A 26,684-nucleotide genomic window follows, 5' to 3' on the forward strand; every position below is an offset into this window, starting at 1 on the left:
CAGAAACGCTGCTCAGCCTTGCAACCAACTACTTTTTCCCAGTGGCCACTCACAGTATTGCAGCGAATAAATCCCTAAAGCCTAAAAAGCACTTTCCTCAAAGACCACCATTATAAAGAGATGTCTGTAAAACTGCTGACAGGACACCTGGAACTGCTTTCTATATATATTTTAATAAATCTACGGAGGTTTTATATTTGTACAACCTTCACACATACAAAGGTCAGACCAATTTCCCACAAAACAACCCCCCACATAAAAACATTAAGGTTTTAAAATTTAAAATGCTAACTTTACTGGTAGTCTGGCAAGAAAACCAAAGTAAAGCATATGGAAGATTGCAGCTGGTTCTCTTCCTCCGCAGCTGTAGTCAACATACCCTTGAGCCAGGCATTGAACCCCATGACAAGCACGAAAAGGGATATTTGGAGAATAAAAGCCGTCTGAATACACATTCCTTTTTCTAGCAAAAAAATCCACCAGCAAATACTCTAAATAAGGAGCCGGCTCACTCTCATTCAGAAAAACTAGACTGTAAAAACCACAACTGTACGTGAAACATGCAACCTTCAAATAATTCCGGATTTAAACGAATCAATCCCTCCAACCGTGCTTTAATGAACCTCAGTGTGTGTGATCAGACATTAAGTTCATAATCACTAAGAATTCTCAGTGTGTCATCTTTCACATGAAAAGACACTCACACACCTGTCAAGATCTACTATAGGGTAGAGTGTGTTAGCTCAGCATATTTCCGAGCAAATGATCAGCCAATTACACGACTAATTATTGCCTCTTGCAGACCTGTCAGACTGAGCGAGCGCGGGGCAGTGGAGATCAATAGGATGTGTTAATTTGAGCAACACACACATAAATGCGTGCACACCGCTGAAAGATGATCAAACGCTATCAAATGCCTCTGCGAGTCTCTCAGAGGACCCCCAGTCAGGCGCTGAGGCAATGGGGGTTAATGGGTGTGCTGCGTTGCTTTGAGATCCGCCTGCAAGAACATGCAAGTTGAATCCGTTATCTGCTCAGCTTCACTCCAATTTAAAAAAAACAGAGAGATAAAAGAGTGAAATGATGTTTTGTTTACTTAGGGCTTGAGGCAGGGTCAGAGCTAGGACTACGGTGGATTGGGAACAGGTAGTGCAGAGGGAGAGGGGACCAAGGGACGGACGGAGGGCGGGGAAGGGGAATATTACAAAACAGCACTGAACTTCATCTGAACTGGGAATAAAATGGGAGTGAGAGATCAAGAAAGAGATGAAAAAGGAGGTACGGATGATTTAATCATGAGAGAACAACTATTTTCATATGTTGCGAAGGAGGGGATGAAGAGAAAAGGGGGGAGAAAGTGAACTGATGACTGTCTGATAGCCAAATAAAAGGAATGGGGGAGGTGACTGTGTGACGAATGGTTACAGGTGAAGGAGTGACAACAGAATGAGCGGGACAAAAGGGACAGGGGGGATGAAAGAGAGGACGAGTAAAAGAGAAACTGCACAGGTGATGGGAGCATAGGGAGGAGAAACATAAGAAAGCAAAATCAGGAGCAAGAGAAAGTGCACATAATCAGTAGAGAGCCCATCACTGCGAGCTGACAACATAAGAGACAGGAGGAGCTGAAGCATCTCCTACAACTGAGCTATAAAAACACCAGAGCCTTGTAGCAGAGGTCCTCTTAGTACATTTGTTGTGACGGCACCAGGGCCGTAGCTACCACTGAGTACACTGAGGTCACGTCCTCTGTTGTTTCTGTGTTTCATAAAGAGAGTTCCCTAAATAGTAGGGATGTCAAGAGGACTGATACTCTGGCACCAAGTCAACGCCAAAGGTCTGACAACATGACAACACATTTTTCTGCAGTACCTTAAACAGGGCTGGGCTGGTGTAAAACATTTCAAACCAGTTTGACCAGTGCACTGAATTGTGCCAGGTGTCGCACTTGACTCAGCTTCCACTCCTGTGTGAAACATAAGGACACCATGTCCTTACAGCACACAAGCATCTGACTATTATGTAGCATCACGTAACATTACGGCTCTCCATTCACACTGGATCCATGATATATTCACTTCTGTTACGTCCTGTAGACAAACCAGTAATATCAGCCATGCACTAGAGATCAGACTTGACATGCAAACTTGCGTACTCGCTGCCAGCTGCCACCTGATTTTGGTCTTTGTCGTGAAAAAGAAGTATTGTCAGCCAATCTCTGTCCATTGCAGCACTTTAAAGACGAGTGACAGGAATATAAAAACGTGGTGTCGGATGAAGGTTTGGCTCCAAACGGTAGCTCTGCATCACCTGCAGTCAGTTAGGACTCCTCTTTCATCGGCTTCAAATCGAAAATGTTGCCATCATAGTGCAGTTTTTTTTTTCTTGAGAGACTAACCTCGCCATGACTCCTCGTCACCCCAAAAAATAAATGAACATCCTAGCAAACAAACACAATGTGTGCAGCTCGTAGAGATCTCCATGTTGCACCACCATGTTCCTACAGTGGCCCAGAACGGACAAACCAAATACTGGCTCTATATAGATCCATTCGTGTTTTCACTTCCACACCACATTTATAACAGTATATCAGTGTTTAAATCACTGTGTCGATTTGTTTTGGAGAGGAAGAGACCTCTGTGAATAATTCGGCTCAAGGTAAAACCCTCCTGAACAATTTGTAGGTGAGGATTCTCAGTCATCCAGGTCATGGTAATCGTAAGTGCTATATCGTAGGCAACTGGACTTGCTTGAGTTTCTTGAAGACGTTTCGCCTCTCATCCAAGAAGCATGAGAGGGTCGCATGTCCCCAACGACTCTGCAAGGGTTCACACCCACCTGTACCAGTCATTTAGAACTGAAGAAGCTTCTTGGATGAGAGGCGAAAGATCTTCATAAACGCAAGCAAGTCCAGTTGCCTATGATATAGCACTTATGACTCCTGAACAATGAACACTAAATAAATTATAACCAGAAGTTTTGGCTTGTACAACCTGCAGTCCTCACCACAAGATGCCACTAAATACCCCTAAATCTTACACACTGTTCCTTTAATACAGGAGTGTATGTTTAAGTACACTGGATTGTTTTGTTTTTCACCCTGGTATCGAACTGGCTTTAGAGAATTTCACTGGTGTTGGTATCCTTTACTAAATTTCTGGTATCGTAACACTTACAATCACTTTGTGTATGAAGCACATTAAACAACCCAAAATAATTACAGACCCAGACACTCACGACCACATGAACATCCGTGTGCACCGAAACATATTTTGTCCTTCCAAAAGCTGGCCAGCACAGAACGGCTGGATGTGTACAACACACACAAACACACACCAACACACACAGCGAGTGCAGCGTTTGGAGCTGATCAGAGCTTGATTATCTTCCCTCAGTGCAGCGCACCCTGAGCAGAACCAAATCGGATGACTTCATTAGCATATCATCTGCATAATGGCTCCACCAGAGCAAGGGCATTTGCCTGCTACGTGGCTCCTACCATGTCTCATTCTGAGGTGGTTTGGTGGGGAGGGGTGGGGGGGGGTTGGGGTCAGAGAGTGTCTTTAATTTTTGGTTATAACAAATCATATGCTGGGTCTCTTTTGAGTCATATGACTGCCTGAGACATCTCAACTGGATGGTTAATTGAGGGCACGATCAAAAAAGAAGAAATTCAGCTGAAGATAATTTCTCTCTACTGTGCACAATCGCTGGAGTTTCCTCGCCGATACTTCCAATTATAAGCCTTTCTGCTGCAAATTAAAGTAGGGGCGCGTGGGCATGGATGTTTGCACGGCGTACGTTAATTGCCTGCATATTTCTATTTTAACATTCACAAAATTTCTCTCTTACAAATCCCATGGGGAATGTTTGGTTAAATGGCTTATAAAAATACGTGAAATAATAAAAGTACAACCCCAGAAAGGTCTGATTATTAAATGATCAATATGAATTTTGTAATTCCACTCTGATCACAGAAAAAGGTGGCTGGGTCTTTGCCAGCCTCATATTTTCAACCTCACTTCTCTCCAGGATAAAAAGCCACAAAATATTATCAAGGCTCTCAGAATATTAAGTCCCCTCAAATGGTGTGCCATAAAAGGTTTTCATTCCTCACCTCACTAAAATCTGCCCTTGGCTGATGTTTGAAAAATGGCTCTTTCTTTTCACCTGTTTTAACATTTCATATCACTTACTTTGTAACTCTAATGTTATAGAAGTCATGGCCACTTCTTTCCATTAGTCTGGCTTCTTTTGCATTCGATAAGTACTCACTGCCTTCATCATAGTTCACAGGTCAAAATTTCACCAACTTAGATGAAATACTTTTCTGAACCAAGACAGCATCTTTCTGTAGTCGTTGGTATCAGAATGTTTATAAAGCAGACGCACCGCAAGAGCCCTACACTTCGACACACATAAGCATTCACACGGAAATAACACATAGAAATAACTTGGAAGTCAGAAAGAAACAGCCACTCTGTCAGACAAGAGAGAAAGAGAATATGAAATCTGAGGAGGCTGCTCTGTGTCATTGATGGGAAAGAAAAGGAAGAAACCAAAGCGTTACACTCTAGACACATAAAGGCTCAATCCATAGGTAAAGAAAAAAGTACAAAAACAGTTTTAAAATGGACATACCAATATAAAACCATTCTGACGCACCACGAGTAAGTTCTAATTTGCTCTCCTTTTGTCTTTCGGTGGACTGATTTTACCTTTTAATAACATGGAAATCTCTATAAACAGATATATGTAGGCAACAGGACAAGGTTTTGGTGTCGGAGGCGTTCTGATTTCCATTCGTAGCACAAGTAGTACTGACCACTCACATCTGACCGACAGGTTAACAGTCTGTGTGCAGAGACCGGACGCATCGGCCGATGTGCAATCTCAGAACCCATCGGCTATTGTCTGACAATAATTCAGCTTAATATTAGCCAGCTGAATCACTGGCCACGGACCCCTGCAGCGTATCATCATCAAACCAACAGCCAATGGGCTCTGAGATAGATTACATGGTTGCATCAAAGTTCACCTGAAGCATCGATTACTGCATCTAAAGAGGAACTATTTTAGTCCACCTTGGTGCTAAAGGGGACTACACCATGGCCAAGTTTTTTTTTTGATAATGTAATTATAGTTGCACAATTCAAAGTAGTAGGGCCAGAATTATGCCACCATTGGTGTTTTGATTTCGATTGGTTCCCTTTAAGCCTCGCTTTCACAATGCAATTCTGCCTGCCTGCCTACAATCACCCAGGTAAATGAAGGCTTGATTTACAGCACAAAGGAAGTGTGTCAACCATTATGCAACCAAAACAGGAAGAGGATGACACTTTTTGTTTTCTCTGGTTGCTACCCCCAGTTACCAAAAACTCTCAACGTAAGTTCTTTGCTGTCCTTTTTTTAGGTGCTAGCCTCAGGAGAATGAAAAGCAATTCAATTGTCTTTGCGACAGCAGCGGCAACAATAATACAACTTGGAAATGCTGGGGAGGGAGAAGTTGCAAGGTTGTGTGTTTTGACGTTAAATAGAATAAAAATAGTATATATGTGTACGATTGGGTGGGTGACTTCAGTTAGGATCCTGAGGGTAGAAGCTTTTCCTGAGCCTATTAGTGCTGGCCTGTTGTGTCAGATACCTTCTTTTCGACCTCAAAAGGGAGAAAACGCCAAAAGATGTATTTCACTGCTGGAAAGATGGCCTTTCATGAAACTAAGCTGTCTATGCAGTTAAGAGACACAAATGCTTTTAGTGCTATATGACCAAAACAGAAAAAAAGGACTGGGGAGTTTGCACACCACATTGGACCAATAAACGCTCCCATTGGTGGGTGATGTAACGGGTGACAAATGATCTCATATTACAGGTAAAGGGTAAACTAAAACATGTTTCCGAAAACATTTGAGGTAAGAAATAGTCAACTAGTGAGTAATTTACGTCACAAGAATAAAGGAAGGAAATTTTCTGTTTCAGCTCAACAGTCAGCAATAATGTTCTTTTGTAAATGAAAACAATGTAGAAATATTCACATTCTTCTTTAGCCAAATAAAAATGTTGTAGTACATTTCACTGCAATCTGTTCAGTAGTTTCCGGGATATCGGGCTAACTAACAGATCAACACACAAACAGAACTTCAAAAAAATAACCTCTTGGGCAGAGGTAACAAACAGAGAAAGAGAGGATGAAGCAGAGAGAGAAAGAGGAGGAGAGAAAGAGGCAGTGCGCTCCAACAGTGGTTGCTGCATTTCTTACCATTCTGCTGCCATGTTTGTTTACTTTCTCCCTGGTGTGAACATCTATGCATGGCTGCAGCCATCACATCTACACATGTCACCCCTCTGCAAAATCACACAAACACTCTGCACACACACACACACACACACACACACACACACACACAAACACACACACACTCCCACATATTCCTAAGCCTTCCTGCGCTCATACTTAGACTCTCACAATACAGCCCTTCAAGCCACATCTTAACCTAGTTCTTTGCATAAATCCTACTCATAAGGTCTCAGGCACTTCGCAAACAATACACAGCATTCCTGAGTTTTCAGCCTAATGTTTTCACTCAGTGTACTACGACTCCTGCATGAGAAACGCGTTCTTTAACTGTAATGTTTTATTTTACTACATTTTACTTGCAATGAGAATGTAGTTGGCACATTTATGGCAGGTTTCCTGAGTAGTGAGGCATAAAACACATTCATATTCAATTGCGACACTGCTCTGTGATAGGAATGCTTAAGCTCGTATCGCTTTCTGTCACTATAACGATGTACTCTTATGCATGTGTGTAAACAGATCTTCTGTTTGATGCTGTGTGTGAACAGTGCACATTTTATGTTTGCCCCGCGGCAAAGCCGATAATGATAGTTCAAATATTTCACACAAACATATTAAATATTTTGTTGAGGAAGTGGCTTAACTGAGAGCATTATTCTTCTGGTGATAAGCAGCAACGCAAATAAAGATGGACAAATATGTCAGTTACATATTCACATGTTCTCTCTCTTTCTCTTCCTCCCTTTCTCTCTCTCTCTCTGTGTGTTGCGTAACCACTGACGCACTCATGATCCGTGAAAAAGTGGGAATCAGTTTTGCTCGGTTGATCCCAGAGGTCAGCGGCGGAGAGAGAGAACAGAGGGAGAGGAGGAAAGAGAGCACAAGGCCAAAAGAGAATTAAAAAAGAAAATGAAGGAGGGTAAGACGACCAATCGCCAGGTTGGCATCAGTGAGTCGGTGTAAAGATTGTGCACTGTAGCAGACAGTGTTTTGTGAACCTCTTCCCGTCGTCTGGGGAACCAGAGATGCAGGAAATGGCTCAGAGGAAAGNGGGTAAGACGACCAATCGCCAGGTTGGCATCAGTGAGTCGGTGTAAAGATTGTGCACTGTAGCAGACAGTGTTTTGTGAACCTCTTCCCGTCGTCTGGGGAACCAGAGATGCAGGAAATGGCTCAGAGGAAAGGGACAAGAAAGAGCAGAACATAACATGACAGAGAATAATGTAAACTAAATGGGAAACTAGAAGCCACATAACAGAGAGGAACAAGAGTGTAAAAGAAAAAGAACTGGAGGAAATGACACAGCAAAGAGAAAAAACATAGATCGAAGCAGAGAAATCGGGTAAAACATGTAAAGGAAATTAGAAAAGAAGAGACGATCGATACCTCTCTCAGATTCTAGTAATGAAATTGATGCAAAATCTACTTCGTTCCTTAATAATACAGCTTTGAACCACCACACAATTGCTTGTTACCTCCACTTTTCAGGCACATTTCTGAACAATTTAGGCTCTGGCAGCCATACAAAACAGAATGTACTCCAGCCAATCCGCATCCTTTCAGAAACAATGAGCTGCGGACGTCTGTATTTACAGCTCATATTTTCTGACTGCTTGAGTAGCAGCCGGTCAGTGCTGAAATCAATTTGACCAATGCCCTCAATTTTTAGCAACTTTGAAATCCACCTCGAGGATTCTGGTGTGGTTTCAGACAGAGTAATGAGGAGAGGCAAAGTGAAACTCAATTTCAGGGTGAGCGTCTGGCCATTAATAGCCATTTATCAACAGCACGAACCAACACGTGCCAGGGCCAGTAAGTGCCAGCTGGTGCTCTGAATCCAACGTCTGAGGCATAACAGGAAAACCCGTTTCCATTGCCCCCGTGACACCGCAAGGAGACCAACAAAGCAAACCTCTGATGACACACAGCGCCTGTCCCCATCTCATGAATTACAAAGGACAGGGAAGGACAAATGCCTCATTTTGCAACATGCAATCATGGGTCAGTAGGGTAAGGACTGGAGAAAGGGAAATCTGCAAGTGGTGGTAACACAAGTTTTTGTTATTTTATTTTTTTGCGCAGTACATCAACAGTGAATCGTGTCAGCTACAGTTCATTAGATTCACTTATGTAGGGAGAAAAAGGCATTTTTGGATATCCTCAGAGTTGCCATGTGCATTTGTTCCATCTGTCAGCACCGCAACAGATACTATATTTTTCTTTAAACTATATCTACTGTAATGAATTTGGGCTGACTGACATCTGAATAAACCCAACAAGGTGGCCAAATGTGTCAGCCCATTGAATTTGTTTACATAAACAGTGAAACCTGTCAGGCCATTTGACAGAATAAATCTTGGCCTTGTACTTTTCTGCAAATCACAGATATGATACATTTGTATGTTATTATGTTGCAGATACGTTAAAACAATGCTGTGGGTAACGTGTGATTAGGTGTAGGCACAAAAAACACTTGGTTATGGTTAGAATAATATCATGTTTTGGCTTAAAATAACAAGTAATGGTGGCATAATCCTGGCAGGGAATGCAGTGAAGTTTTGGTGAAAAACAAATGCTTTCCGTGGCACTATCCCCCGTGGAAACACAGTGATGGGTTCCTACAAAACATCTGTTTTGTTGTTTGCTGGTCTCATACGGTGATCTACAGTGGTCTCATCTAGGTGTCACGCCATTAACCGTCCCCTCCACCCCCTGATAACAAAGTCAACTCTAATGTATTCACGGTTTGCAGAAACATACAATGTCAACATTTGCTTGTGGCAGCTGGGCTGAACCTCAACAGAATGGATAAACTGAAAGGCATCCTGTGGGAGCGTCGGTGGCTTAGTGGTAGAGCAGGCGCCCCATGTACAAGGCTGTTGCCGCAGCGGCCCGGGTTCGACTCCAGCCTGTGGCCCTTTGCTGCATGTCACATGTGGAGCATTTGGCCACTAGTGATACTATGGAGCAATATATATTTTGTTTGTATGTAATGCATGCGCTTGCTCATGCACATGGATGTGCATGAGCAAGCGCCAACGGGACACCTGCTGACAGTTTCACACTACCCACTAATTAACAGTCAGAGGTAGTAACATGCCAAGAACCTAAAAATAAGGATGAAGAAGGCTGTTAACTAGCAAAGATGAATATAAACTAATCAGGGTTTAAAAATAAGCTTAGCTTATCTTTTAGTAGGAAGGAAGTACAGTCAATACATTAGTATGTAATTTAAGTGAATATGGGGTACCCTTCAAAGAGTACTGCACCAATTTAGCATCGCACTTCTATCAACACATTCTCAATCCGACTTTGTCACATGTCAACGTTTGTTCATGGACTTTCCATGTCGACATATGTTCTGTGACGCCGTGTGAACTTCAGCCTGTTACATGCATGGTCTGTTTTTAAAATACACTTTGATAACACTTTATATTAAGGTACTGTAATAAGCGCTAATTAATGCTTAATAAGCACAAATTAACAGTTAATGAGCACTTATAAGATGGTATAAGATGCTTATTAACATTAGTAAGACTAGACTAAGTGTTTATTACAGCATAACTAACTGAGCTATTATTGCTTATAGGAGCATTATAAGCACTTAATAGAAACTTTGGTAACAGTTTATAAACCTATACTAAATATTAATAAGATGTCTATTTACATTAATTATAATTTATAAGGGTTAATTATAGAATAATAAAGTGGGAACAGTGTTGTATAGAGGTTAATAAATTATTAATATGCTCTCAGGGCTCAAAACTAATGGTGTCACGACATCCCGGGGACTATAAAAATTGCTACTGGGACACAAAGATGATGTGTCTGGGACAATTCCGGGACAACACAAAAAAAAAAAAAAAAAAAAAAAAAAGTCAAAGCAATATTGAAATGGGTGTTATTTACAACGTCATTACGCTTGTTTGCATACAGTCTCTTTCAAAATAAAAGCACTATGTTGGTACATTGTGAATTTACATTGTGAATTTACATTTTTTTTCCCTTCAACAACAAACGCACACAGTTGGGTTTAGGAAAAAAGGACAGGGTTTGGCTTTAAACACCGGCCTCCTGGGTCAAAGTCCGTGGTTGTTGGACCCGCCCATCCTACTTGGACTTCTGACAACTTTACTTGCGTTGTTGGCCCACTGCGTCAAGCCCCAGATTTTGACAACTTCAGAGTGAGACCAGGTTGCTTCTATAACTCAGACTCACAGTAGGCAATATCTTAAAAAACAAAAATCTGAATCGATGCAGCAGAACCAGAGATATCTTTTTTTTATTATTATTATTATTCAATGCATTCTTCTTCCTGGTCAAAACCTGTCCCCCACGTTACCCACCATGCAACTCCACCACTGATTGATGGTTGGTTCTAGATTCAGGGTGTGTGATGCTAGTAGCGGCCTCAATCTGCTAACCTCAGTCAAAGACCAGGAGCGGGCTACAGACATCTGGTGAACTTTCTTATTACAAACTCTTCACCCTGAGATATTTTGATTTTTAAACTTGTAGTCTTCACCTCAAGCCAGAGCTGACCCGAGTGACATCAGCTGAGGAAACTTCTCAGAATTCATGCATCTCCCTTTTGGAGCCACAGATTTTTTTTAACATATGCAGTGGTACTCCAAAAGACCTGTAAAAGGACTCAGATGTATTGAATCTATGGAGTAGTGCTTGGTTTACTGCACCAGCACCACTAAACATAGTAACTGACCTGAAATCAATATCTGTAACATATAATGGCCCTGTGAGTACACTAATAAAACATTTTGTCCAAATCAAGCAAAAGATCCCAAATTAGTGAATGAGTCACCAACACACACCGGCAGCCTTAAAAACACGCGTCATTGCTGGCTGACGTGCGTCATTATATTCCACTGGCAAGTTTCTAAGTTTAAACACACATCAACTCTCCAGAAGAGTAGCAGTATAATCACATTTTCTCCCAGATCAGGATATCACTACGCGACCCTGTGTGACGCACTTCACACATGCACTGTGCAACAGAACAAATAACACTGCAGTGTCTTTCTTTCAACAAAACATACATTTCTGTTATTCATCCTTTGGGATAAATAACATACAACCAATCACTATTGTTGACGGTGAAGTATATTTGTAGACTCCCGCCTCAAAATTGCTGTCTGAACACACTGGAAACTGCTAAAAAAGTAATTGCAGTATCTCTGGTTGAGTCCAGTGAGCTAACCAAGATGCTCTGAGGAGGATGGACAGAGCTGTACATAAATCCCACTGAAGCCTGGCAGCATCTGTGGACAGGCAGTAAGCACCAGCACAGCACTCCCATCTTGAGCCTGACTATGATGTGAGGCTCATGATGTCCACAGTGGAGTTGGAGAAACACAAGAGAGAGCACGGAGGAGGAGGAGGAGAAAGTGAGAAAGGCTAACTGGAATACTGAGGCAGACAGAGATGAATAGGGTGGGACAAAGACAGGAAGGGGAACTGAGAGAGATGGAGTCAGAGGAGGGAGGGAGATGGAAACAGAGAGTGTGACAGAGGCAAAAAGCAAAAAATCTTTCTGTGTGAACTTTGCGGCAGGACTTTGAGGGGATAATTAGGGAGAGTGACTCCAGAAGAGGAGAATAAGTTCTCAGTCCTAAGCCTTCATGCAGGGGGATTAGACTCAGGCAGAACTCCTCACTGCCTCCGCCCCTCCCTCACACTCTTGCTGCTCTCTAAAGTGGACTCACCCCCATTGCAGAGTTATGTCCGAAGCAACTATGGCAGTGCTCTTTCTCAGTCGACCCTGGAGTCCAAACAGTTTTATTACAGAACAAGATACCATTCTGTATCATCCACAGCGCAGTGAGTACACTTATACGAAGCATCCTACACACTGCAATCCTCTCCAATAGCCTGCAATAATGTCCACTATAAAATGATGTCCTCACATTCTGATAAGAGCATGTCAACAAGGTTTTACATTAACTCAGATTTGCATTATTGCAAGGTGTAGCCAACATTTTGTCTCTCCCCATTGTGCCCATGCATTCGAGTAAAATTTGCAGCGACATCAAGCTTTTGTCAGACACACAATAGATGTTTTGTGTCCGGGTGAAAGCCATTAGGTAACGCTGGCAGTGAGACCTGCAGGCTGCAGCGACGAGTCTCATCTCTGACCTTGGTCATACCCCGGTGAACACCATCCAGGTGTCCACTGAAAGCAAATCAATGATTAGACATGAGGGAGAAAATAATGATGTCACAAGTCAGCGAGCGCAATATGGGCCGTCATGAGCAGGACACCGTGGTCAAGGTGTGTTTCACTTTTTTTGTTTGTTTTGGTAGTAGAAACCATGCACAGTAATTGGTTTCAATCACAGCTGTGCGAACAGGTCATAGCGGTAGAAAGCTTAGTTAATTGCCTTAAATTTAAGATTTTTAAACAGCTATTTTGAATGTGCTCATTACCTCACTACCCTGGCTACCACTAGGGCTGAATCCCATTACACAATACATCCCTTGCCCCTACCACTTAGCCCTACCCCTCCGTTTTTCACGGTCATGTCTAGGGGTACAGTGTCCTGTTTTGTTGGTATAGAGGGGTAGGGAAAAGTGTTAGGGCTACATAGAGTGTTACAAGAAATCAACGGCAAGATGACTGCACATGCAACAAAAGAAACCCACAAATGCATTGTCTTTTTCAATTAATAAAGATTAAAACATTATAACTATTTTATTATCTTACTTTAATGTTGTTTTCAATGTACAATGGTCCTTTTCCTTATTACAACAAAACAAACCAGAAAAATTCTAATAGTATGCTGATTCTCAGTAGCTTTCTAGCTAGCTAGCTAACATTATTTTTGTTGATATGTGCATGACAGTCCCGTATGTTGGCATATTTCCAAAATGCATCCTTCCCCTTAGAAGGCATATGATGCCCGAAATTTAGCTTCAATCCAACAGCGAAGTTGCTGCACTTGTTACTGCTTCTGTAACATCAGTGCAGATTGACAGGGTAGGAGCACAGGTTGCTAACGTTAGCCAAAAGAGCAATGCTAGTAGCCTAATAAAGAAACAGTGATCTTTTGTATTTCAGGACTTGTTTGATTGATTGATTGATTGATAGCGTGAAATTTGGCGAATGAATCACAAGTGTCTTGCTTTTCTATGTCCGTCAGATAAATGGCAAAGACGATACCATTGCCATAGTCACGTCTGTTTACATAAACAATGTGGATGGGGAAGATTTCAACCACTGCTCCTTGTGACTCTGTTCTGAGGGGCAAAGGGGCACCTGAAAATGAGGGAAAGGGGTAAAAATAAGAAATGGGATTGGGCCTTACTGCGCAAATTTGCAGAGAAACTCTTGCACACTGTCTAACTTGCAAAAGAAACGTTTCTTTATCAGATAAACAGGTTTAGTTACCATAATGTCACAATAAATGTATGTCTTTTGCAAGTTAGACAGTGTGGGGGAGTTTGTCTGAAAACTGTGTCCTTCTCGTCCCTTTTCTTTACATCTGTTTTGAAATAGATGTGCGAACTGTTCTTCTGCTCTGAGCCTTACCGAACCACCAAGGGAACGCTGTAAATGTTTTGACACTACATACTGAAGAGTTTAACACACAGGAAATAAATCCTTGTTTAAATATGTTACTTTAAAGTGTTAACATGTGAACTGCACGTAACACCTGGTGCGTACATGCCAAGTACATTATACGAATAATTGATCTCACCATAATGAACGTGACAAGTACACATAATTACCACCATGTGAAAAGGCAAGTCGCCATGATCAGATCTCATTATCTGGCTGACAGGTTGACTGTAGGTATGATCACACTGTGTCAGCTGCTAATTAAGTTTTTGTTTTATTCCCCCAGTGAATAAAATTACTCACTGGATGATAACACATGATCTCAAAAACATCTCAGAGTGGAGTCTGACAAACTGTACATATCTGCATGTTGAAGTCCAGCAAGTTGCTAACTGGAGCAATGTTGCTAACTGGAGCACGGTCCTTGGTCCGGTGCCATGGCTTATAAAAAGTCTGCTATATCGTCAAAGCTATGCATCAAAAAAAGTTGCATATCTGAGCCAAGAACAATCGGGACCCGGCTGATTGCAAGGGACTAAAACTTTTTTCGATAGATGCCTCGGGGTTCATGCGGCGTCAGCCCCAGATTTGAGTACAAAGATGACAAGGTGCTCCACATTTCTCAATAGAAATATGTGGCCTGGCAACACTGAGGCGCTCCCCTGGCCCCTTCATCCGCAGCACTCTATCCTTTTTCCTTCTGCCCGTCTGTTCCTCTTTCGCCTCTAGCCCCAGCCTCCACTCTCTCTAGTCTGTTCTCCCCAGCCTCCCACTTACTGTGCCCTCCGACCACTGTGCCATTTACAGTACATACACACATCTGCAGAGACACGAATCTAACAGCACAGGGACCTGCTGTAAGGCACAGTCTCATTTCACACATCGGGATCCTGGTTTTACTCAATAAAGTCACGTAATAAGTTATGTAACCTGAATCGCCTTGGTTACATGTATGTTTTAGAATCACTTCCTTTTATATCTCCGTTGATCGTTAAGCAGTTTTTGATTAAGTAGCCAAAATTCGAAGTCCCACTCTTCAAATGCAGACTGTCCAATCATAGCGTAGCATCGGCCAGCTCCCACAAGGGTCAACAAAGACACGTCTGTGCTCCATATATTTTCACGCAATCATTTCAGATTTTCTTCATTGGCTGGTTTTGTGGATATCTAGTCTGGGGCACGTGTATTGATGATACCTGTTATCTGGAGAGGTTGGAAGGAGGTATACATGTCTTCCCCATTCCAAAACCAAAATCAAACCCTGAAAATTGACCGTACACACATGGTACTTTGCTTTTCAATGATTTTACTATGAATAAAGACCTTTCCTGCTTTACAGGAAACAGTGAGGGAAGCAGGGAAAATTTGCAGATATTGTGTCATCGCAGTGTGTGCAGATGAAAGGTGTTTGTCCTTTCCCGGAGATACCTGCCAGAAGTCCGGGTGCTGGCGGCACGGGCAGAAGCCAAACACTGTTGCCCAAGTTTCCTTCACATTCTAATTGTCTTCTGTGGCGATCAGCAATGATGTGGTTGTTCACCTTTGCACTGTGATCTGTAGCCTATAGTTCGGCCTCAGCTTCCAACTACCTTCATCTTCTAGCCTGGTTTTGCAGCTGAGTGAGTTTGACATCCTTTATATATCCTTCAAACACATATTGTAAACTCCTCTGTCTGCTTCTTTCTGGAATTGCTTTTTCCTTTTTCCAAAGATTTGGTAATATTTCTTCAGGGAGTGCAGTTAGTGACAGAGTGGGCTCCATGCCAGCTCTGTCAGCTTGACGGACTATCACAAAGGGGTGGGGGTTAGCGAAGGGTCAATTCTGCTACTGTTATTCATTCAATTTTATTAACTTAATTATTCCTTTCCAGGGACAATAAAGTCTTAAGGGATAATTGCAGAGTAAACGGCCAAAATACACAAGGCACAGGCACAGCATGACACTTCTGCTGCAGTATACCTGCAGCAAAGGGTGTCAATTAGAATCAACTGAAGCTGCTACACTGGTGACGGAAACCACGCACATCTGCACAGCCATTTCCTCTATTTTCAGTTCTGCAGCCCTCCAACAGGTGAAAACTACATAAATTCTGTTAAAAAAAAGAACAATGAGTTTAAAATTTATCAAAATAAATACCTGAATGCACCAGAGGCAATGCCACGCAGCAGAGCAACCTTGTGGGTGTTTTTACATTTCATATTAAAATAAATCAATCAAGTCAATGCATCCATGATCCTGTATTTAAAGCGATGTAAATGGCTGTAAATTAATTCAGTACTGGTGTAACTATACATCAGTCTGGATCCATATATCAATTCAGTGATCAAAGATCAAATAACATGGATGCAAAGTTAAAACATGGAACATATCGTCATCTCTAAGATGCGCCTTAATGTCAAAATTCCAATGGCACGTGTGCATCACCATTTTCATCCAGGTGCATCTCCTTTCTAAACATTCAAATGGTACTAGCAGCCTAGCACCAGGCAGACAATGGCAAACAGCCAAGTAAAAGACAATTAGGACATTTACCGATATTGTTTCATGCTGATCACAGGCCCCTGAATTGAATCAAATCAAATCTGTATTGTGGCAGACGTTATGATATCAACAAATATCATTGTCTGAAGAATCGATATCATATCTTAGCATGATGAGAGGGGATTTACACTCCTATAATTCAGTAAGGTGGTGGCGAAAAGGCCTAGAAATACTTGACCCTAAAGGTCAAGTTAGAAGCAAAACATGTTTACTAAAATTGAGCAACCCTGAATGGTCTCACTCTGGGGAGAAGTCTTAGAATAAGGTGACCTGGCAAACACTGTGATGGAGAAACATTGTGATGGGGAAACAGATGTCATTGGCAGAACAAGTTGTGGTAGAACCTCAAGTATTAAGATGAAGATAAGTGCAACTTCTGGAAATGGCAGGAAATCACACTCACACATACACACACGGAGAGTCAGGTATGATGTTTATCTGAGGAGCATAAGAATGTTTGGTGAACTGTTCTACGGGGCTGTCTCATTGTTGCGGTATGAAGTTTGTATTTGTGTCTTCAATAAAGTATCACAAAGGCTGCAAAATTGATCCCTTGTCATGAGACTCCTTCTTCAATCACTTAATATAGCCTGTGCTTCCAAACCCTGCTGAAGTAGCTTCATTACTGGCAAAACTCAACATGCACAGTGAAGACAGAGTCCATGTAACACGTGAAAAACGCACTCTGCACCGCCTATGTGACACGTCATGTCCTTGCCCCATGTATTTTGAAAGGTACTACAGATATAGAGACAATCATTCACATTTCCCCATGGGTGTCCCCAGTCCCCTGTCCATTTGATTAGCATGTCCTTGACCAGCTGGAGGAAAGTGGAACACCCAGAGGAAACCCCCACAGACTCCTCACAGACAAGACCAGAGCTCTGCATCAAACCTGGATCCTTTCTGTTACGTTATGCAACAGTACTAACAAGTGAATCGCTGTGGGACTGCTCACTACTCACTCATCTGCCCACAACCTAATATGCTGATGCCAGTGTAAGGGAATTCTGTTTTTGGTTGTACCCCTTCCACAGGGAGAATACTGCTCAGAGTAGTGAAGACAGGCAGTGCACACACATCACATTTCACTCAGAAGACAGAACACACAGCTTTCCTTTACTTGATATCAATCAAGATAGATAATCCCAATCGAGCACTTGCTGAGCCCTTTCCCAGAGCAGTGGTTGTCCAATCATAGCGTAGCAACAGTAATTAGGCAGACCAGTCAAGCGAAGGATTTCTTCACATGAAGAAGCGATGTACATGATGCTGTTATCAGATCTATACACAGCATTTAAAGAGTTAGGAGGCTGGCATCATTTGTTTAGCATTCACAAAACAAAAAACACAAAATAAAAGGAAAGTCTTTTTGTCTTCTCGAACAAATGTCACTATGTCCAGCTAACTATCTTACTGCTACAGTAACACAGCGTTATTTCCAAGGTCAAGGAGCACATCACACTGTGTTAGTTTGTGAGATTGCTGTAAAATAGCAACACTGTTGTTTCTATGTCTGCTACATGGATCATCAACTGGTGAGGATGCAGAATTTTGTAGCCTCAGTCTTTTACAATGATATCCTGCATAAAGCCAACAAATATATATTTAAAAGTTCTGTATACAACATTCAGAGCCCTGGTATAGCAGCAAACTGCTGATTGCTGTGTACAGATATGGTGCCCTGATGGCGTCCTGAGCAGAGAATGAAGTCACGCTACCTCTGTGTGTATGTTGTAATTTGAGCTTCTCTGTGGTTTGTTGTCGTAAGCCAGTCACGCGTGCACTGTGCATGCATGTTAGCGCATGTGTGTCTCACTAGCTAGCTCATCACCACCACTCTGCGTTCATATGACAGTTACCGCTGACACTGAGATGGCACTGTTGCCGTTTCCCCCCTGGTTAACACCATTAGCTCTGTCAGCACTGTTGCCGCTGTTTGCTGCTGTTTATGAATGTAACATCCTTAGCTGCTAGCTGCTAGCTCAGCCACATCCATGTTGAGAACTGTGTCCAGACAACTCATAGCTCTAAATTTCAAAGATACAGCCACTGTCTAGTCATAGTTAGGGGGCATGGTGGGGGTGGTGTCAGCTATGGGGACGACGTTTTTGAACTCACATAAGAGACACAATAGCTATGTTTCCATCCAAAAGTGATTCGAATCATTGGGAAATGCACATTAAAGAAATACGAATCCTGTGTGTTTCCATTAAATGTACGGACTTTGGTGAAAACTACGAACTCGCACCGGTTTTCCGCAGAACCGGAAACAAAACAAGTCTCGCATTCTTCTTCTTCTACATTTTCTGGGGGTTGGCAACCAGTTTGTAAATGCATTACCGCCTTCCCGACCCAGAGTGTGGATATCACCATGGAGAGAGGTGAGCTACGTCAGACTTAATTCGAACATAACTGTTTCCGTCCCCCGTTTTGCGAATCAACAGTTTCCATCATAATTTTCCAATGCGATACTTCTAGATGTGCATCTAAACAGGCTGATGGAAACATGGCTAATGACATTTACTTTAAATATGATTAATTAAAGTTACCACAATATCAGTACCCTTCAGAAATTAATGCTACTACGTAATAAACTAGTATGTTCTAGTGAATTTAGTAAAGCAGCGCTAACATGCAGGCCATAAGCCTACGTTGTGATAATGTTATAATATCATACTGAAGGGAAGTCTCATGAACTACAGGTCCTTGGAGGCTCACAAACAAGCACCTTTAGTGAATGCAAAGACAGTGCAAACATGCCCTGAGTGTCTGTCTTTTTAGATCTTCAGCATGGCAGGAAATGCTTTCTTGGATGTGATGTATTATGGGTTTTCATAAAAGCCGTCTTTTCAACCATCGCAGCCGCTAACGTTAGCTTAATTAGCTGGCTATAAAGCGCTGACAAATGACAACTGTTAGTGATAAATCTGCCCTTCTTACTTGTAAGCAGCATTAGGTGTTGTACAAGGCCAAGATGCTAGACAGGGGGTAGCAACAGTAACTAAGAGGGGGGCGGGGCTTAGGAAACGGTCACTTAGTGAACATCGGAAACTCACACACAAACACCATTGTAGCCAGTCTCATTGTGGTCACGTCTCAGTCAATTAAACTGATCAATCACAACATGTCATGATAATTCACAGTTTTCCTCCGTCCAGCTAAAGGAGGCACACACACACGTACAACACGCATGACCACACACAGCTAAACAGTGTATCACATGGCTTTGATAAATGAATAATGAGGCTATTCTCTGCACGACTGCAATATACAGAGGCCGCAGCTATGACCTCGTTCAATGAAGCCAAATGTCGGGTCACATTCGCCAATCAGCTCCTTTTCAACAGACACAGGCCTGTCACAATCAATTAAGCACTTAAACACACAAACGCTTGTACGTGTACACACAAATGCGTGCACGCCTCGTCTTCAAATAGACAGTTTATCATTAATATTTACTGTTTGCACAGACGCTGAACAATCTATCATAGAGCTCAGTCTCATCATTTTATATTAAACAGTGATAATCAAGCGAAAATTACTTAGTCTCCAGTACCAACACCATATTTCTTTTCATCTGCAGTCAATCGCTCATCCTTCATGCAACAGTACATGTGGGCGCTCGCTAGCTGGAAAGCATTGAGTCCCTTGATTTTCGCTTTCTCTCTCAAACACACAGACGAGCATATGCACACATTTAATGAACACACATAATGAATGATTAACCAGTGGCAGCACAAGCGCAAATTCAACACACACACACACACACACACGCACACACAGAGCTCTTGCAGCGCAGATAAGAGTACAGTAGGGAAAAAGAGATTGTTGTACCTTTGTTTCTACCTACAGTTTTTGGAGAGGAGAAAGGATCCGTAGAGATAAAAGAGGGAAGAGTGTCATCCCGCGCAGAGCACCAGAGAAAGACAGCAGAAAGTGGGGATAAGCTATTGTTAGTCTACAGTAAGCCCGTACACTGCCAACTGACACTTTCATGCAAAATGTTGACAATCATGCAAATGGCAGAGAAATGGGAGACGGGGACATAGGCAGCACACAACTGACACTTCTTTTTTCCATATCTTTATCTGAGGTCACAACAGAAAAAGACACAGCAAAATTAATGTGCACATGCTCTGAATAGAAGTGGCACTTGAAGCTTGGTGACTACTTGAGGGCTGTGTAGTGAGCACAATTAGTTGTGGGTATTTTTGTCTGGCACAAAGAGGAAAGCTCTCTTGACCTTGGTTGTTATTTAGAGGAGGAACATGACGGCCATGAGGAAAAAAAGTTCACGACACAGATAATATAATAGCTTCCTCCATTTTGGACTCTACGTCAAAGGTTGGCACTGTCAAGAATGATTGCAGTTCGTCAAGTTCAAAGCTGAATGCAGGAATATACTTTATGTTTGCAGGCAAGTCAAAAGATCTTAGAGATCCTACAGAAATGTACCTATACAATATTTCACTGTAATAAATGCTGGTGTGATCAGGGTCACTTCTGCAATGCTCACTGTTCCTATTCGCTAGAACAGTTTTTTGATATCGGACAATTCTGTAAAATTCCAGATTCCATTACTGACATTTTAAGAATCATAGCTCCAGAGCAGCTGGAGTTAAGACTGTTTTGGCCAACTACGGTTTCCAAGGTCAAGAGTGAACTTGAATTATAATGTTATTCTGGGCTGTATGTATAAATAAACTACAGTTCCATTACATCATAGCAAACTCCATCTGCTGAAGAAGATCATAAGGTATGACTGAAAGAAGGGATGTCAATGGTCAATGTCTTGACCAGTTACACATGTCGGTCTACAGTTTATTATAGCTTTTCAGTTTACTCTTTTACTGGACTGCACCACATGGGTCTTGAGGGAGCTGGTTAGTGGCGTTACTCATTTGGCAGTTAGAGTAAAATTGTCCCCACCGAAAGGCTGCAGAAACATTGTGCCCACCATCCAGTCTAACAGCAGGTTGCCACGGTGAGTAAGCATTTCGATTTTGAGCCGCAAAACCTCTTTAGCCTCCCTGTAAATGCTCACCTGCCCACCAGATTTCTTACTTCCATTTATGTATTCATGTATTTGTTGTATTCTATGTTTCTGTGAATCAAGTTTTTGTCCTTGTGTCTTGAAATTTTATCAGCTGCTATGACACTTTAATTTCCCTTTTATCTATCTATCTATCTATCTGGACTATCTATAGTTAACAAAGCTAAAGGAATACAGCAACTCAAAATAAATCCATTTACTCACTGACGTGACCTTGGGAACCACTTTGAAATGTGGCACTAAAGCTCACTCCGTGAATAAAGCGTGAGATAAAAAGTAACGTGGCTCTTGTATTTCAGGTCATTCGTGTTTTTCTCGTCAAAATTAAGCACTTAATTTGCAGTCAATGGGTGTCAGGCTACGAAAAGCAAAATTAACCAAAACTGGCATTGCTAAATTAAAGCCTTGGTCAGTTTCCATTCTGTTAAAGCCTTGGTGAACTGTATTTTCAAGGTCAAAAATTAACTCAAAATTATTAACATGGTGACGACAGAATGGTTTAGGTCTGGGAAAGACTGTCGTTATGACAAATAAAGTAATGTTAAGGTATCACTACAGTTATGAAACTAAAGCACTTGGTTACAGTTAGAGAAATATAATGCTTGTGTTAAAAAAAAAAAAAAGCCAACATAAAATGCTCCATTCGACAGTGACAGGACACAATTTGTCACATGAAAGTCTGACACCCTACACGTCCACTGACCACCACAGCCTTCCCACATTACTTCCTGCATTGGCACTGGATGTAAATAGACTACTGCAGATTTTATCCAATATCAACCTAATTGCTGTTTCTTCTACATGTGTCTTACCTAACCATGACACTTTCTGTTCCTTATTTTCCTGTTTTCTCCGCTCTATCTCCCACAGCCCTCTTCTTCTTCTTCCTCTAAGCTGTCTCCCCTAATTCCACTGATTTCCTTATCCACTCTCCTGCCTCCCTGCTCTTCATCCTTCCCCCCTCCCCTACCCTGTCGCTGCAGAGGTCGAGCAGGAACAGTGGAGTGTGTCACTGCATGTTAGCCGTGGAACTGAGAACAGTACACAATTATGTAATACACAGAAACCTGGGTGAAATGAGGGTGAGGAGAGACAGAAGCGAAGAGAGAGAGAGACAGACGAAGGTGAGATGAGGAACATGCCATGCCGCCATGCACCCTTCTACACCATCGCACACACACACACACATGCACACACAAACCCTCCCACTTCTCTGCAGCAACAATGGGAGCATTGCAACACACAATGGACACATGGACACATGGACAGGTAGTGAAGGCACACAGCGTAAAATTACGCCCCAAAACAAAGCCAGGCGGTGAGTGAACATAAAAAAAAACACAATAGAGCTCTATAAAGACAAAGAACAGACCTTGCTCTGCCTTCAGGTGTGCGAGGCCTTGAGGAGAGAAATTTAAACAGAGAGGGAGAGAGAGAACATTTCAGAACAACAGCACACCAATACTACATTTGTATTGTCATTATGCATGCTTTGCATGATGGCAAACCATGGCTATCACACTAAAAGCAAAGCTTTCCCAAGTGCATTTGAAAGCTTTCTGTTGAAACAGACAAATGAGTAATAAAGAGAGCAACACAGTATGTGAATATTAAGTAGCTCTGCAGCTTGTTTACTGAATAAATGTCAATTATAAATTATATAACTGGATTACTGGTATATTTGTGCCTCCATTTTAAAACTGAATGCATAAACATTTTTAGATTACATAACTATATAAATGAAGAAAGAACTGTTGGTACAATTTAACTTGGAACAACGTCTTCTTGACACTCACCTGGTTTTCTCTGGACTGCTGTGGAGTTGTCACAGGAAAGAAGAGAAAGCAAATAGAAGTCCCGCATTAGCAACACACACCAGCTGTGTTTGCATGTGAGTCTATCTAACATGCAAAACATTACACACTTCTAAGCATTTTGCTCCATGTAAGGACCAACGCGGTGCCCCTTGACATGCCTCAACAAAATAACTACCTGAGTGTAAAACCCTGTGGAGAGAAACACATAAAATTTCATCTGTCCCGTCTTCTCCAGGAATCAGATTACACCTTTGGCAAACAACTCTTTCACATTTCGAATATTTCACAGTGACATAATATTCCGCAGCTTGTATCACACAGAGTGCCTCACACACATATAAAACAGAGACATAAATCCATGAGGATTTATGGTGTTGTGAGGTTTGTGGATCTTGGAATGCTCCTTCTCAGACCCATATCCTTCTCCTCCACCTCCCTATATGCCCCTTTAACCCACCCATCCAACTTTTCTTTTGCTTTTTTGCACTGCTGCAATTCAACACACTCTTTGTGATTTCTCAGGGGATTGCTCACTGTGGGAGTCCTGCAGTTCACAGTATGGCATGACAAAAAATAATAAGCCCCACATTAAACTCCCTTGCGGCAAACATCCTCACCCGTGGATGACACCTTGTGGGTATCAAACATGCCAGTCTGATTAAGGCCACATGAAAGATCACTCGGTGGATTCGGTCTCAGTTGTGTCTGCGGTTGTATGTTGAGCTTTTATCTGGCATCCTACCTCTGTAGTCTCAAACCTGGTGCTGCAGCCTAAAATGAATCCTGAGAGATTTCTGTAATCAGAGCCCCTCGAGAGCATCAAGGACTGACAAGAGGAAATTAAACAAATCCTAATCAAGACAGACAACATTAGACAGTTTAAGTGTCGCCTCTAATACACAGGATCTGATATAAATTTGCCTCAGTGCGGTGCTTTGATCCCTGCCCAGGCTGCACAGAGGCCTGGCCTGTTTCCCACCACTGGATATGAACCGTTTTCCTCTCTGCTTGTAAAATGTTAAGTTAAACAAACTCAACAGATATCATTCCAGAGGAGGTGCAGAGAGAATACTATAGAGGGAGCTGGTGAAGGAGAGGGGACGTGTCTCCTTTAGGGAGTCCAAAATGGCTGCTGCTTCTCCTCCCACAATGAAGGATGACATTGGGAGAGGAAAGGGAAGGACAAAGCATGGAAGTGGGGGGAAGGGAGCCAGTGGCCAGCTGATGGGCAGCGGCAGAGCTCCAGCTCTCGACAACTGGGGGACTAAGGACCCCTGAACGTATGTGCTTCAATAAGCAAGCACATTTTTTTCTGACTGTGCAAATGCGTGCGCTCAATAAGTGCGTATACTGTGTGTGCATGTTTGCGTGTTACAACGCTCAGTTTCCCATGTAGATAAAACCCTTTCTCTTGATGCGACAGCGCCCAGAACAAGCCAATGTGCTGTGGAGGACATGTGGTCCAAGCGTAATCCCCTGCTCTATTTTACCAGCAGCTTCACCACTCAAATCCAAACATAATTTTCAGCTTGGGCACTAGACACAAATGCCCTCTGCACTGAAATCAGGCAAGTCCCTGCACCATTTTTTCCCTTTTTTTCCCCCTGACCTACTTTTTATAGTAAGATTATTGTAACTGTCATTTTTTTCCCATGTCTGTTTATTAATCCCCAAAGCTAAGCCTGAAGGCACCATTTTAGCACTTGCTTAACAGTTTGCTTGCCCTAGCCTTCAATTACTAGCCTTCCATCAAGCCAGTGAATATTTTTTAAGCAAAAGGGGCCTTAAAGTGTTCATTACAAATGCAGAGTGTGCAGGATTGCGACAGAGGAAACGGGAGATCGTTTTACATATTCATTAAACAATCCAATGTAGCTCTTAATCACCTTGACCTTATGCATATCTCATTGTAACTGGAAAACCCTAAGGTATTCAGGAGACTTCATAATGTCACCCCCATTAATTTAATTGAACAGAATGAGGGACAATATCCACTCCATTACCATAAAAGATACTGGTATTTGCACAGCTAATAACAGGAGCTGAATCAAGTTGATATTAAAGATGACTCCGCAGAAAGAAGTCGTTGAAGAGTTATCACGTCAAAGGGCCGAAGCTGCGGCAGCTGATTTTGCCTGCCAAAGTCGACACGTGTGGGGAGCGAGTGGCGAGTGGTGTCTAATTTCAGCTCATTGCCCTGACACAGTTAGTCACACTGATACATCCTGATCCACAAGGGACGAGAGACTGAACATGTGTTTTATGGCCAACTGTTTGTGGCGCTAAGCTGCTAGCCGAGCTGGACCGTTTGGGGAGAGCTGCAGGAGCTCAGAGAGAGACGGGACTGTCTGTCAGTTATCACTGTGCTGAATTAATGATGCTTCAGCAGTAGGCTAACTTAGCTATCGCATAATGCAAGAAATGCATGCCAGAAATGGGCACACAGTGTGGGAATGTGGAGGTCTTTTAGCACAAACAGGCGCTACCCTGCTTCTAATGTTCCTCATTTCTCATGTTAATTCTGCCCACTCCTCATATTTCCCTTCTAGGCCAGTGGGCTAGCAGGCTACCATTAGGAATACGGCTGGCAAAATGCTTCCAAGGCCCAGTCCACTCAGTCAGTCAGCCATCTGCCCATTTTAACGAGCAGCTCCGGGGCCTTGTTGCTCCGTGTCTATGTGTGTGTTAGTGTGTGTGCCTGTAAATGCAAATGTGTCTGAGTGCGTGCACGCGCTGCCCTGGCCATGCAGACCGATAATGTAACATATAAATATTCACAGGTTTGGCAGATTGCTTTCATCGCTCGTTATTATACAGCGTAATCAACAGTATGCTGACAAAGACAGGTGCGCTACGTAATTGTTCACCTGACTGCAACCAAATGGTGAAAGTCTGATCATTCTGAATATCCCCTGAAAACATAAGTTGCTTGAACAACAAGTATTATGCCACTTGTAGACATGTGGACATAACAATAAAAAAAGAAATCCCTGTGCCAGTGTGCCGTTAGACAGTTTCAATTGACGGTGGTGTTTGTGCAGGCATTTTCAGGGCAAATTAGCCATCTCTGTTCTCATTATCCTCCTAATTATGGTTCCCTGTCTCTGTGGCATAATCAACAATCAGCCACATCAGTTAATGGGAAGGCAGAAAAGAGCAGCAGTCAGATCAGCTGGGGAGCTAATATGACTACCCATCCCTGCATCGCTCATTTATTGCTTGAGACCAGAAGAAGATGGAGGAAAAAGGTGTGCAAACAGACATGAGTGTGAGAGAGAGAGAGGCAGACAGAGAGGAGGTAAGCAGGGGGTGGTGCCTGTCTAACAGCTGACCTCCCGGGACAAACTGGGGTACAACACGCCTGTGGTGAATTCACTCGTCACACTTGCTCTGCCCTG

General features: G+C 42.4%; 1 protein-coding gene across 1 annotated transcript in view; it reads right to left on the bottom strand.

Annotated features, from left to right (window-relative positions):
• The window catches only part of nrxn3b (neurexin 3b), a 436,656-nt gene that overhangs the window by 400,628 nt on the left and 9,344 nt on the right, over positions 1–26,684 (bottom strand). Inside the window, exons 3-4 of the mRNA XM_050058660.1 lie at positions 23,266–23,283; positions 22,842–22,868 (exon numbers count right to left, since the gene is read on the bottom strand). Of these exons, the coding sequence (XP_049914617.1) occupies positions 22,842–22,868; positions 23,266–23,283 (45 nt within the window). The remainder of the gene's footprint in view (positions 1–22,841; positions 22,869–23,265; positions 23,284–26,684) is intronic.

This window comes from Epinephelus moara, chromosome 12 (genome assembly GCF_006386435.1).
Source record: "Epinephelus moara isolate mb chromosome 12, YSFRI_EMoa_1.0, whole genome shotgun sequence".
In the NCBI taxonomy this organism is placed as follows: Eukaryota; Metazoa; Chordata; class Actinopteri; order Perciformes; family Serranidae; genus Epinephelus; species Epinephelus moara.